This window comes from Balaenoptera acutorostrata, chromosome 3, assembly GCF_949987535.1.
Source record: "Balaenoptera acutorostrata chromosome 3, mBalAcu1.1, whole genome shotgun sequence".
NCBI classification, from domain to species: Eukaryota; Metazoa; Chordata; class Mammalia; order Artiodactyla; family Balaenopteridae; genus Balaenoptera; species Balaenoptera acutorostrata.
In genome coordinates, this window is record NC_080066.1 from 116,510,893 (window position 1) to 116,525,303 (window position 14,411).

At 41.7% G+C, this 14,411-nt stretch overlaps 1 protein-coding gene across 1 annotated transcript; it reads right to left on the reverse strand.

The window, feature by feature from the left end:
• Positions 1–827: 827 nt before the first annotated feature.
• On the reverse strand, positions 828–14,084 carry SPTSSA (serine palmitoyltransferase small subunit A). The gene is made up of 2 exons (XM_057544779.1): positions 13,898–14,084; positions 828–1,987 (listed from the first exon to the last, which is right to left on the reverse strand). The coding sequence occupies exons 1-2, from the start codon at positions 13,998–14,000 to the stop codon at positions 1,887–1,889; spliced, it is 204 nt and encodes a 67-aa protein (XP_057400762.1). The 5' UTR covers positions 14,001–14,084; the 3' UTR covers positions 828–1,886.
• Positions 14,085–14,411: the final 327 nt, after the last annotated feature.

Here is a 14,411-nt window from a genome sequence, read left to right on the forward strand (position 1 = left end):
ATCAGTGGGTGAGGATATGCTTCTCTGATTACCTCTCAGTGGATCTGCTCCTATTTCTCTTTCTGACTCTTCTCAAGATTCTCTGTACGGCTAAACTTATCTTCCATCTATCTCATAGGCCAGTGTTTCATAACAACCATTAAATACAACAGTGATTTAACGGATTTCAGCAGAGTGAGGATGAATTAAAGATTTCTGAGTAGAGGGCTAGGATAGATAATCCGGATACCCATCTAAACTAGTGATTCTTGACTTTTCCTGTCTTCAACTCACCAGAGATCCAGACATTAGAATCTACTTGTCAGTGGTTAAGGGGGGGAGGAGGGATGTCAATGGAGGAAAGCCAAATTTAAGCATTAATTGAACAAATCCAGACTTAAATCCTCATATTCATTATTTTGCTTGAGATAGTGTGAATACTATAATTATGCCATAACCAGACATAACCATATCCAACTACTTTTAAGTACTTCAAAACTAAATAATTATATATTATTCCCACCCTCCCTAATAGTGATGATATAAATTGATTCTCTAAAACTACCAGACTTTTATATATTACTTACTACCTCTGGACTAGAAAACACTTCAAAAGTCTAATCCATACAATTTGGGGCCAAAAGTACTTACATTTTTTTTTTAAATAGCAAAACATTCTGGGAGGTATGTTAAAAAAAATGTCTAATTTTTTAAATTAGAGATACTTTTATGTTGAGAGACATGTTAAAATATACTTACTGCTTATCTGTCCACAGCAATCAATCCAGAAGTATAAATATTAGATCAACATTTAACCAACGAGGAAAAAAAAATACTGCTACATCAGCTGATTTTTCTCTCTTTGAATTTAATGAGTTTACATCAAAAAATTAGGTAGTCATTTTACATTTAAGGAATAAAAATCTTTTTAAAAAAAAAGCAATACAAAGAGTGGGAGGATTTTAACCAAGTTTACATTTCTTTTTGCTATAGTTTTTAACAATTCATCTCATCATATTACAATGTGCAAATGCATTTGCAGCACCCATTACAATCATGACACTAAATTTAAGGAAGTACATTGTTACTAATGGCCCTCAGAGGAAACTGATTTACCTTCTATTAAAAACTCTACAATATATAAGCATTACGTAATAATGCTACTTCACCACCATTTGTCACAAGAACCATCACCAAAGTTTTCTGGAAATGAGTCCACACACAAATTAAATATTTAAAAGGTGAAATGTTCCTTATTTTAACTTCATCAAGATCTTTCTTTTTCATTGTTAAGAAACACTTTAATAGTTTTAAAGTAAAAGCTGTTAAGAGTAGAGTCCAGATAGCTAAAACTGTACTCCTGAGTTCGAACTTACAGATAAGTCTTTTGTAAATAGTTCTCAATAAAATATCCTCCCTCCCCAGCCCCCTGCCCCAAATCTTGATTTTTTTCTTACAAAACTTTGGTCAAGAGTAGAAATATATCCAGGCAGATATGTATGCCATATGATAGCAAGAACGGTAAAGCCCAACTAATGACTTTGGGTTTTAGAAATAGAAGGCAATTAAAATGTACTCAAAGTTACATTAAGAAAAGCTTTCACTGGGTAATATTGAAACAGTCACAAAGGTTAAGAAAATACTGATATCAAAGTACAAATGACTACAATGTTAAAATAGACAAAAACTACTATACAAGAGGCTCTTTTAAAATTAAAAATAAAGAACACAACACATGAGTCAGGATTGTTTTCCTGTTCTACTCATAAATTTTAGTCTTTATATTCAGAGGGTTGGTTATGTTGACATCTAGTAGAGTTTCTTATGACATCTGATGAAGTCTCATTCCAACTTCAGACGGTGGCTCTTCCCTAAAGAACTTCTTGATTTCGGTCACATCTTGGTCACTATACAATTTCAAAGTAGTGCAGTATCGCCATGATGTGCTGAGGCATGAAGACATATCCTGTGTACAGTGCCATCCCCACGATGGAAACCAGCATGGAATCTGAGTTGTAGTTAAGGGAACTTCATTTAATTTACTTTTTCTCAGTTTATCCAAAACTAAATCCCCAAATTTTTTCAACAATTGTTCTATGTGGAAGTACCCATTCATTTAATGCTTTCTCATACCTACCAAGTATTTATAAAGAACTAATAACTATAATTATAGCCACTAACCTTATCTATGCCTGACACCATTCTAAGTTTTTAAGCTCATTTTATCTTCACCATCACCTTACATGGTGCGTACTATTATTCTATAATATTATTATATTTCAAAGCATCAGGCTGCTTAAAATGAAGCAGAGAAAGTGACTCTGTTCAATCTAAGAAACAGAAATGTATAGGAATAAAATTGTACAGTATTTAATGACTGCAAAAGGTCTACAAGCTTGAACAATAAGAATGTCTGATCCAAGAATTTTAGAATTATTTAAACTAGAATGTGGCTAAGATATTGTCTTTAGAGCCAAAGATAAGATCAATCATATACTAGTGACATAAACTGATAATAGCTGCTACTATTAAACATTTATTATTATTATTATTATTATTATTATTATTATCACTAAACTTTGCAACAACATCAAATAAAAGTCACCTTGATAAGCTAAACCATAAACATTCTGCACTGTGGTCCTTTCTCCGCATTCCAAAAGGAATGTAAACTGTATAGGGGGCTTCCCTGGGGCGCAGTGGTTAAGAATCCGCCTGCCAATGCAGGGGACACGGGTTCGAGCCCTGGTCCGGGAAGATCCCACATGCCGTGGAGCAACTAAGCCTATGCGCCACAACTACTGAGCCTGCGCTCTAGAGCCTGCGAGCCGCAACTACTGAAGCCTGCGTGCCACAACTACTGAAGCCCGTGCGCCTAGAGCCTGTGCTTCGCAACGAGAAGCCACCGCAATGAGAAGCCCTCGCACTGCAAAGAAGAGTAGCCCTGCTCCCCAGAACTAAAGAAAGCCCGCGCGCAGCAACAAAAACCCAACGCAGCCAAAAATAAATAAAAATAAAAATAAAAAAATTTATAAAAAATAAATAAACTGTATATATGCAAGTCAACAAGGAGCCCTCCTCTTGGGCCACACGAAATACTGCTAACAAAAAATATGTAAAACCTGAGGGCTTTTTGCTTTGCAGAGTCATGCTAAGGGGAATAACTACTTCTGACCTGGGACTGTGTTTTATGCATTCATTCATTCATTCATTCATTCATATTCTGTCTCTCCCCTCCTCCCCCACCTCCTGTCTTACATACCTTCAGCTCTACATACTAGTAGTTCTATAATACCTTACATTCCTTTATGAGACTATAGGGTTTAAATAAACAATGTGCTTACTACCAGCTAATATTTGTATAACAGTTTAGTTGACAAACCTCTTTTATGTATTATCTTGCTTGACCTTTACGGCTTTCCTGTGAAATGTTTATTCACTAGTACTCATCAGAGACTGACAAAACACTGAGGGGACTTGTCCAGGGTCACACAAGAAGCTGTCTTTAGAGCCACAGCTCAAACCTGACTCAGACCCTAAGTTCATTCCCCTCATCTGGCAAACATGGGTGAAAAGTCTCCCATGATAATTTTTTTTGAAATGAAATTAAAATCATAATGATTTGGAGACTTCCCTGGCGGTCCAGTGGTTAAGACTCCACGTTCCCAGTGCAGGGGGCACAGGTTCAATCCCTGGTCAGGGAACTAGATCCCACACGCTGCAATGAAGATGCCACATGTCGCAACTAAAGACCTGGCACAGCCAAATAAATAAATAAATATTAAAAAAAAAAAAAAAGGGCTTCCCTGGTGGCGCAGTGGTTGAGAATCTGCCTGCCAATGCAGGGGACATGGGTTCGAGCCCTGGTCTGGGAAGATCCCACATGCCGCGGAGCAACTAGGCCCGTGAGCCACAACTATTGAGCCTGCGCGTCTGGAGCCTGTGCTCCACAAGAGAGGCCGCAACAGTGAGAGGCCCGCGCACCGCGATGAAGAGTGGCCCCCCCACTTGCCGCAACTAGAGAAAACCCTCGCACAGAAACGAAGACCCAACACAGCCAAAAATAAAAAAATAATTAAAAAAAAAAAGAAGTTATACTCAGATTTTCAACTGTGCAGGGGTCAGCACCCCTAACCCCTGCTTGTTCAAGGGTCAACTGTACCATGCTGCTTTTCCATCATACCTCCCAACACTCCAAATCATCCCCCAACAAACACACATCCTACTCATTCCATATTACATGAGTCTCAGAAAACAATGTTCTATATTTTCATACTGCTCTGCCTTTGCTTACGGTTTAATAATATGACTAAGGGGGCTTCCCTGGTGGCTCGGTGGTTGAGAATCTGCCTGCTAATGCAGGGGACATGGGTTCGAGCCCTGGTCTGGGAAGATCCCACATGCCGCGGAGCAACTAGGCCCGTGAGCCACAACTACTGAGCCTGCGCGTCTGGAGCCTGTGCTCCACAACAAGAGAGGCCGCAACAGTGAGAGGCCCGCACACCGCGATGAAGAGTGGCCCCCCCACTTGCCGCAACTAGAGAAAACCCTCGCACAGAAACGAAGACCCAACACAGCCAAAAATAAAAAAATAATTAAAAAAAAAAAGAAGTTATACTCAGATTTTCAACTGTGCAGGGGTCAGCACCCCTAACCCCTGCTTGTTCAAGGGTCAACTGTACCATGCTGCTTTTCCATCATACCTCCCAACACTCCAAATCATCCCCCAACAAACACACATCCTACTCATTCCATATTACATGAGTCTCAGAAAACAATGTTCTATATTTTCATACTGCTCTGCCTTTGCTTACGGTTTAATAATATGACTAAGGGGGCTTCCCTGGTGGCTCAGTGGTTGAGAATCTGCCTGCTAATGCAGGGGACACGGGTTCGAGCCCTGGTGTGGGAAGATCCCACATGCCGCGGAGCAACTGGGCCCGTGAGCCACAACTACTGAGCCTGCGCGTCTGGAGCCTGTGCTCCGCAACAAGAGAGGCTGCGATAGTGAGAGGCCCGCGCGCCGCGATGAAGAGCTGCCCCCGCTTGCCACAACTAGAGAAGGCCCTCACACAGAAACGAAGACCCAACACAGCCAAAAAAAATAAAATAAATTAATTAATTAATTAATTTAAAAAAAAAATAATAATAATAATATGACTAAGGATAACAGCAGTGGCAGCTTTCATTTTGCCTAGTGTGCGCACGGCACTGTGTTAAGCCCTTCAGTAATATCCCGAAATCAGAGTAAGCAATGGAGCCAATTCCAAACCAAGTCAAACTCCTAAAATGTGTTCTTAACCATTACACTATAATATCTTCCTATGTACGAAAAGTCCTATTCCTCCAAGTAAAACCTAATCATTCTTAGAGCTCAGCTAGTCATCTCCTCTCGTATGAGGCTCTCCCTAGCACTCATACTTTTTCTATTCTTACCCCAACATCCTGGCAGAATTAACTATTCCCTAATGCTCATCAAGTTCTTTACTCATATCACACAGCGCTTATCACCTGACATTACCTATTTGTAGATGTACTGATATTTATCTCATCCAGATTATCAACTCCTTGAACACAGGAACAATGTCTAATCATTTTTTTTTTTAATTTTTATTTATTTATTTATTTTTAGTTTATGGCTATGTTGGGTCTTCGTTTCTGTGCGAGGGCTTTCACTAGTTGTGGCAAGTGGGGGCCACTCTTCATCGCTGTGCGCGGGCCTCTCACTATCGCGGCCTCTCTTGTTGCGGAGCACAGGCTCCAGACACGCAGGCTCAGTAATTGTGGCTCACGGGCCCAGCCGCTCCGCGGCATGTGGGATCCTCCCAGACCAGGGCTCGAACCCGTGTTCCCTGCATTAGCAGGCAGATTCTCAACCACTGCGCCACCAGGGAAGCCCTCTAATCATTTTTGTATCTCCAACATCTAACATAACACACGCTTAATAAATATTTGATGAATAAAGGAATTGCTTAAGAAACATTATTTGACTCTAGATGCACTGTGGTGCTTTCTACGTATTCCACATATTACCGTGACCAACAAACTCTAAAGCAACTACAGCAAAGAAAACCAAAATCTGTTTCTAAGCAATACTATATTTTCAAGATGCTTTTTGGTTTTTTTAACAGCTTTTATGTAAGACTTATGAATGTATACACCAAGCAAATGAAATGGTATAGTAATAATCTTCAGGTCATTGGCTCAGATTCAAGTAAGAATTACTAAAAACAGCCATTTGAATGATTATATTACGTACTCTTTATGGCACTATAATTCTTCTATTTAGTATGGAGAATGTATCAGTTAACATGCATAAATTAGCTTAACAGAGATTGCTCTACTATAAGACAGGAATCTGAAACTTAGGCTCAATTTTGTGAACACTAAATTGTCAAACCTTTAATCTTTTATATGCATATAAAATCAGGACATCTTTCCAAGTGAAACAAGAACTTATCAAAACTTTTTCTTTTTCTTGGCCACACCAAAGGAATGCAGGATCCTAGTTCCCCCACCAGGGATCGAACCTGTGCCCCCTGAAATGGAAGCGCAGACTCTTAACCACTGGACCACCAGGGAAGTCCCCAGAACTTATCAAAACTTGAAAAGATGTTTTGCCTGGTTAAAATATTAGACACTAGAGTTCATGACTTTCTACAGCATTATCCTGTGATGCATACATGTGGAGTAATAACAAATAAATGGCAATTATATATGCTAAATTCAGGATAGTGGTTACTTAGTGGGGTGAAATGGGAAGAGGAAGAAGGGAGATCAAGTGAGAAGGGGCACAAAGGGTCTTCAAATGCATGTTTTCCTTCAGTAGTTGGTGGTATGGGCACACTTTCATTATATTATTCTTTATGGGTTTTTCATTGCATGCCTGAATAGTCAATAAGTCTTACTTATTTTTTTTAATAAGTAAGAACTGTAAAGGAAAATGGAACTACATATAGTACTAGACTAAAAACTGTTCTATTTGAAGGATCTTTTTCCCTGGCAAAGTTTGGGTTAGGCATCACTGGATCTAATTTGCTACTAGGAAATAAACAGAAAATCTTAGCTCTCAGAAACAGAATGAACAACTCTCAATTCTGACCAAGAAAACAGAAAATTACCAAAAGTCACTTGCACCTAGATGCAAATGCCAATTATTAGCTACTCAAAATAATAATAATAATAACAATAAACCTAACCTTTTACCCAGAGCCACTTATTAAATTTAACTTTTAATTCTATTTCCCTCAAGAAACAGTTTCTGTATTCTGATCCCACTTCTCCTAAGTATTTCAAGAATCACAATAATTAAATAAGCCTCTAAAAGTAAGTTTTCTATACAATTAAATTTCAAAATTATTCCCCAAAATTATCCTAAAGCTCTCAACCATAAGAGAATATTTTTTTACTGAAGTATAGTTGACTAAAAATGTTTCAGGTGTACAGCAAAGTGATTCAGATATACATATATTCTTTTGTAGATTCTTTTCCATTATAGGTTATTACAAGATATTGATTATAGTTCCCTGTGCTACACAATAGGTCCTTGTTGTTGATCTGTTAATCCCAAATTCCCAATTAATCCCTCCCCCACCCCAAATAAGAGACTATTTAAAACTGACTTAACTATACAGTGAAACTCATATTAAATGAACAAGTAAACAATGGGACCACGAGGAATTTTTACTAGTGTTAATAATCACCTTGCAAAACACGCAAAAAAGTGCCTTTTAGTAAGTAACTTTCCACAAATGCAATTTAAGCAATTTTAGCCATGTAGCTGAAATAGCTCCAATACACTGAGTTGAATACTCCCTGAGATTATGCTTGGTACCATTCAAAATGGCAGTTTTATTGTGACATTTGCAAGGTTGGGGAACATGTGACCTTCATCTCTTTAGAAATGTTCTCACAAACAGAGCTAAACATACACCATTTAGAATATAACAGCTGTTATTTGCTATCTGGGTACTTGAGTGGATTTCTCAATCCACTGCGTTCTTTAACACACCTCTCAAAGTTTAAGGTATCCTTGGCACACTGTGAAGTACAAGAAATGGATACTGGAATCACCATGGCACTGGAAGAGACCTAGGTTTGAGCTGCAATTCTGCCAATCCCTGGTTGTGTCAAAAACTCTCTGATCACTAGTCTCCTTATCTATGGTTTGGGGACACACATCACCTACCTTTCAGGGTTGATATAAAAATTTGGAATCAAATCTATTCTGCAACAAAAGGTAATATAATCTTTACTGAAATTATTGTTTGAGGGCTTGGGCACTAAACATTATGACTCAGACTTCTGTTTGGAAATTGCCCAAGGTCACCCTGCTATTAACTTGTTATTTATAGCATAATCCTAAGGCATCACAACCTCTCTGGACCTGAGTTTCTTCTCCATAAAATGAAATCCCTTCCTGGATTAATGTTAGGATCCCACTTGCTTGGAGAGGGCATTTAAGCACCACTTCTCAATCATCCTTAATGTAACCTTCTTTTTGAGACACTGAGGCGCACACACACACACACACACAGAGAAAATGTAAATATTCAGTGTTATATAATACACATATATTGGAAGGTAATACACAAAGTGATAGAGTAATCTTTCCATTTACCAAGCCCTTACTGCTGTTTGTATAAGTATCAGCAGCTGTACCAAGATTAATCACGTTTATGTTTTAGAGGGGGAACCATGATTCAAGAAATACAGAATTTTAAAGCTAGTGAAATCCAGACTATAACAAACCAAAAACCTCAAAAATTAAAAAATACGGGCTTCCCAGGTGGCGCAGTGGTTGAGAATCTGCCTGCTAATGCAGGGGACACGGGTTCGAGCCCTGGCCTGGGAAGATCCCACATGCCGCAGAGCGGCTGGACCCGTGAGCCACAACTGCTGAGCCTGCGCGTCTGGAGCCTGTGCTCCGCAACAAGAGAGGCCGCGATAGTGAGAGGCCCGCGCACAGCGATGAAGAGTGGCCCCCACTTGCCACAACTAGTGAAAGCCCTCGCACAGAAACGAAGACCCAACACAGCCATAAATAAATAAATAAATAAATATTTTTTTTAAAAAAAATCAAAGTCCTTACAAAACCTCCAGGACCTCCAAAGAGTCTGACCTCACCGCCTAGGACTCTCCCGCACACTCACTCTGCACTAGCCATACCTGCCTCAGTGATGGCCTTCATCTGTGCCAGGCAGGCTCTGGGCTCAGGGACTTTGCAATGACTAGTCCCTCTGCCGGCTCTGCCCTTCCCTCAGATTTCTACCCTGCTAACTCCCTCACCTCCTTTATCTTTTTACTCAAATATGCTTTCGCAATGAAGCCTCTCCTGATATCCTCTTTAAAAACAGTAACTCCATCCCATCCACACATTTCTTATCCCCCTGACCTACGTTTCTGTTTTCCATAATGCTTACCACCTAACATACTATATATTTCGCTTTTTTTTTTTTTTTTTTGGTAACACCTTGCTGCCTGCAGGATCTTAGTTCCCTGACCAGGGATCGAACCCATGCCCCCTGCAATGGAAGCACAGAGTCCTAACCACTGGATCGCCAGGGAATTCTCACTATATATTTCACTCATTATCAAAGTTCCCCAAGGACAGGGATCTCTGTCTCATGTGCTCACTGATACATCACAAGCATCTAGGCCAGCATCTGGCACAAGGTACGCACACAGAAGTGTCTGTTCTCACTTAAAGAATCCACTCTGCCTTAAAGAATCCCTGTTCCAGCCAAGTCAGCCTGGCGTACTCACCATCCCAACACATCTCTGCACCCCAGTCCACACCTTCTCCCCACCTAGGAGAAAATAAAGCAAAGAACTCAAATACCTCCCTGAAAGTTCTCTAAGTCCACCATGCTCTTCCTGCCCTGCATCCCAAAGCACTCACTGCCCAGCTCTTTCAGCGGAATAACAAGGGGTGGGGCAAGGATCTACCTGAGAACATGTGTCAATTCTAATTTTTCCTGAACTTGGATCTAATTTCCTTGAAGAAATGAAGTCCATCTTCTTGGAAACTTAGAACAGAACTCAGGATGTTGAAAATTTTTTAAATTAAAATAAATTTTAAAACCCTGTTCCTAGGATTTTTTTTTTCCATTCAAAATGAAAAGAGCTTTGAGTCTCACTGGGAAAGGGAAAATGTATATTCCTGTGGTTTATTTTCCTACTTTATTAAATACAGTTAGTCTCCTTCAGTTCTACCATCTCCCACCTCCTCTCCCTTCTCCAGTCAGTAATTCTTGGCTGTTCACTCAATGCCAGCCCCTGTATGCCAGCTGTTGTACTATACTACTGTACTTTTCAAGGTACTGTACTGTAAGAGTAAAAATGTTTTCTTTATTTTTTGTATTTGTTTTCTATTACGGTACAGTACCATGTAGCCAATTGTGTTAGTTGGGTACCTAGGCTAACTTTGTTGGACTTAACGAACAAATTGGACTTATGAATGCGCTCTAGGAATGGAACTCATCTGTATGTACAGGACTGATTGTATTTAAATGTCCGTGAGAAAACTGTTCCTGGATTTGAGTGACTCTACTCAAAAGGTATGAGCACCTCCCTTCATCTCCAGAACTCTCACTCCATGCCTAGGAGGCCCTACTGGATCAGATATGACCTCCTTTCCTACTACTCACCCCCACTAACCCCACCCCAGACACACCAGCCACTCAGCTATCCCAGCAACAAGCCAGATATGCTGGTGCTTCAGGGCATTCCTAGTTACTGTTCCTTCTGCCTGGAATGCTGGATCCTCTGGAATTTTTCCCCTGCTTAAATCTTTCTAAATGTCCCCTCCCTGACCACTCTAACTAAAAATCAAAGAACATGCACTCTTTCTTAGTTCCTATCCTCCTCTCCATTTTATTTTTCTCCATAACAGCTATAACAATCTAATAATCTAATTTTTTACTTATTTATCTAGTGGGATTAGAATAAATATTTTTAACCGTTTTATTCACAGGTAAATCCCTACTATCTAGAATAGTATCTGGCAATTAGAAAGTATATAATACTTGTGGAATACAGAACTCAGCAAATGTACATGTTTTACAAATGAGTAGACAGAGCAATGCAAATTTTGTTAACATCTCCAAAATAAATCAAAGAAGTTCTTTCAATCTATAGCCTTTTCTACTTCTTTAAGTTTGAATTCTCTACAAGAACTGAATGTTGTTCATCAGGAACAGTCAAGTTCCAAAGCTACTCTAAAAGTGGCTTAAAATCAGTGCTTCTGCAATTTCTTTGAAATGACAAATCAACATATAAACAAATGTCTGTCAAGCATTATTTGTGTGCCCAGCACTGTGGTTGAAAAAAAAAAAAAAAAAACTCTTTCCTTGAAGAAACATGGACTGTCTTGTCTTTCAGGGGGAATCTAATTCCAAACATAAACCAAAAAAACTGCCTGCATTTTGCTTAAAATAAATACAAATATAAAATGTCATGGAGGGCTTCCCTGGTGGCGCAGTGGTTGAGAATCTGCCTGCTAATGCAGGGGACACGGGTTCAAGCCCTGGTCTGGGAAGATCCCACATGCCGCGGAGCAACTAGGCCCGTGAGCCACAACTACTGAGCCTGCGCGTCTGGAGCCTGTGCCCTGCAGCGGGAGGGGCCGCGATGGAGAAAGGCCCGCGCACCGCGATGAAGAGCGGTCCCCGCACCGCGATGAAGAGCGGTCCCCGCACCGCGATGAAGAGTGGCCCCCGCTTGCCGCAACTGGAGAAAGCCCTCGCACGAACCGAAGACCCAATACAGACAAAAATAAATTAATTAATTAATTTAAAAGAAAATCCTTAAAAAAAAAAAAAAAAAAATTAAAATGTCATGGAAACATAAGAAGCCATTACAGAATAAACCTTTGTTTTTTTAATTAAAAGAACACGGCTAAAATAACTTTTACTTATGCTTCCAATTATTTTAACAAAGATTTTTAATTTTCTAGCTCCCCTCAACAGCATGATTACAATGTTACCCAGTAAGGCACTACAGGGAGTGTCTTGCTGGTTACAAAACATGTCTTGGTTACAAAACCTGGTCTTTTCCTTTCCCACTGATGGCTGCCAGTAGGGAAAGGGGACTTTCGAAACATGTTAAAACTTCCCCTCCAGAGGTGGATGTCAACAGGTCCCAGCAGGTCTCTTTCTAGTTGGTTGCAAATCTCACTAGTGTGTTTTTTTTTTTTTTTAATGAAATCATGTGGTCCCATAAACCAATGAGAAGTCAAATGCTTCAAAGGCAAAAATCCACAGAGGTACTACATATCATTTCATAATTTATTTCTCCATCCCCCCCAAGAAAAACACGGAGGTATTTATGACACTATTACTATTGCAATATAATACAGAAGAACCTTAACACCACTGACACCATAGCATTTATCTATGTGCCAACAAAAGCCTTTAAAATTAGAGTGTAGACTCTGATAGTGGGGCACTACATTCAACTTCTGATTTAAAGAGTTTAAATTTAGCACAACATTGTTTAAATTCACTTTTTAATAACTTTAACTGAGTCAAGAGGTGGTCTATATTTTAGTATACATTTTACAAGGATGACCTCATGAGATCCAACCTATAGAACTTAGAGTGAAACTAAACTGCAGCTACAAGTAAATGGTGCAGGAAATTAGAGCATACCTTACATTCAGACTTTAAATCCAAACTCTGCATTCTGGTTCTTAAACTCCAGGTTTGGAAAGAAATGCCAACAATAATAAAACTAAATTTCCTTGTAAAGCAGCTAAGATGCCTCAAAAGTGTTGAGACAAAAGACTCAGCTTTGAGTACAATCCTATGCTAGTTCAAGACAAATAAACACACTTATTAAGGCTTGGAATGAAATTACCTCAGTCACTCTACCACAATGTGACAACGTATTTGCAAAGTTCTTCTGAAGCTACTCCAAACTAAACCACACTGAAGACGAGAGGCCCTGTATGAAGCAAGCATGCTATATAAAATATTTGTTTCATATTGGCCCTCAAGTTTTTTAAAAAAGTTATCTCTCATTAGTATTTATTCTGCAAGAATAATATCAAGGGATGTCAACATAGACAAATGAAGACAGACTTCAGGAAGCCCCTCTTCACAACCTTGAGTTATTAATTGAGCTTATGAAAGTTAGATGAGTTAAGATACAGGCAAAGCACTTAGCACAGTTGCTTGGCTGGTAGTAAATGCTCTATAGTCGTTAACGAGTAGTTATTAGCCATCTACGAAAACACAGCTTCAAACACTATCTACAACTAACCACATACTCCTTTTCGGGCTCGACTGTTACGGACTGTGCAAACAGCAAATTAATGAGTAGAAGAGACTTTTTAAACCATCTTGAAGACCAAAAAGGTACGATTAACCAACTGCTTTCAAAAACTGTATTGGGATGCCATGAGCACAAATTCACAACCTGACTTAAAAGCCAATAAACTGGTTAGCATTCTTATTAGGACCAAAGCCAGCTAAATCAGGGACAGCTAAAGGTCAAAAGCGTCCAAGCCGGGAGCGATTTGCTCCACTTACACGGTCCCTGCCTCCCACGGGAACCGGAGATTGAATCAAAGGCTGGCACGGCCGAAGTGCAGGCGAGGGCACACCAGGTAGACATCGCCCTAGGGGATCTCCTCCAGCAATAAAGACGCTTCTGCCTCGGTCCAGTGATTCACCGGCGACCTCAGATCTCAAGAGTTCTCGTCCCCCACCCCCCAACCGCGGGAGCGCCACCCTCGGCCCCGAGACCTCGGCCCCGCGCGCCCGCCGCGAAGAGGCGAGTCCGCGCGCGCAGTTCCCGCGGGGCCGCCTCTCCGCCCTCCCGCCGCCCCGCGCCCGCCAGGCCCTGGGCCCGGGAGGATGCGGCCCGGGCCCCCGCGCCCCGACCCGGCCCCGCGCCCGCGGCCCGGGCAGGATACTGAACACAGTCCGCTCCCAGGGCTCCAGCATGTAGAGCGCCGTGACCAGCAGGTACTGGTAGTAGAACCAGGACATCTGTTTCCAGGCCCGCGCCAGCGCCATCCCTGCCACGCGCCTCCCGCGTTGCAGCCAAACGTCAGTCTGTCCGGCCGGCCTCCCGTTCGCGTCCCAGAGCCCCTGGCCGCCAGGACCGCCTGACCCGCGCCCATTGGCCGGCCCGGCCCGGAACGTCACCCGTGGGCACGCCCAGCCCCGCACGCTCCCGGGCGGCCGGCCGCGAGCCCCGCCCGGCCGGCGTTTATTGGCCAGGCCTCGGCCTCGGCCTCGCGCCGCGCCCGCTCCCTCCCCGCGGTTCCCCCTCCCGGGGCCGCGCCCACGCGAGCCCGAGAACTGTCCCCGCGAGAGCGCCCCGCCCGGCCCCGCCCGGCCCCGCCTCGCCCGGCTGTTGGTTGGGGGGCGGTAGTGCCCGCTGGGGCCCTGTCGCGGGGGTCGGCCGTGGCTCCCTTACGCGGT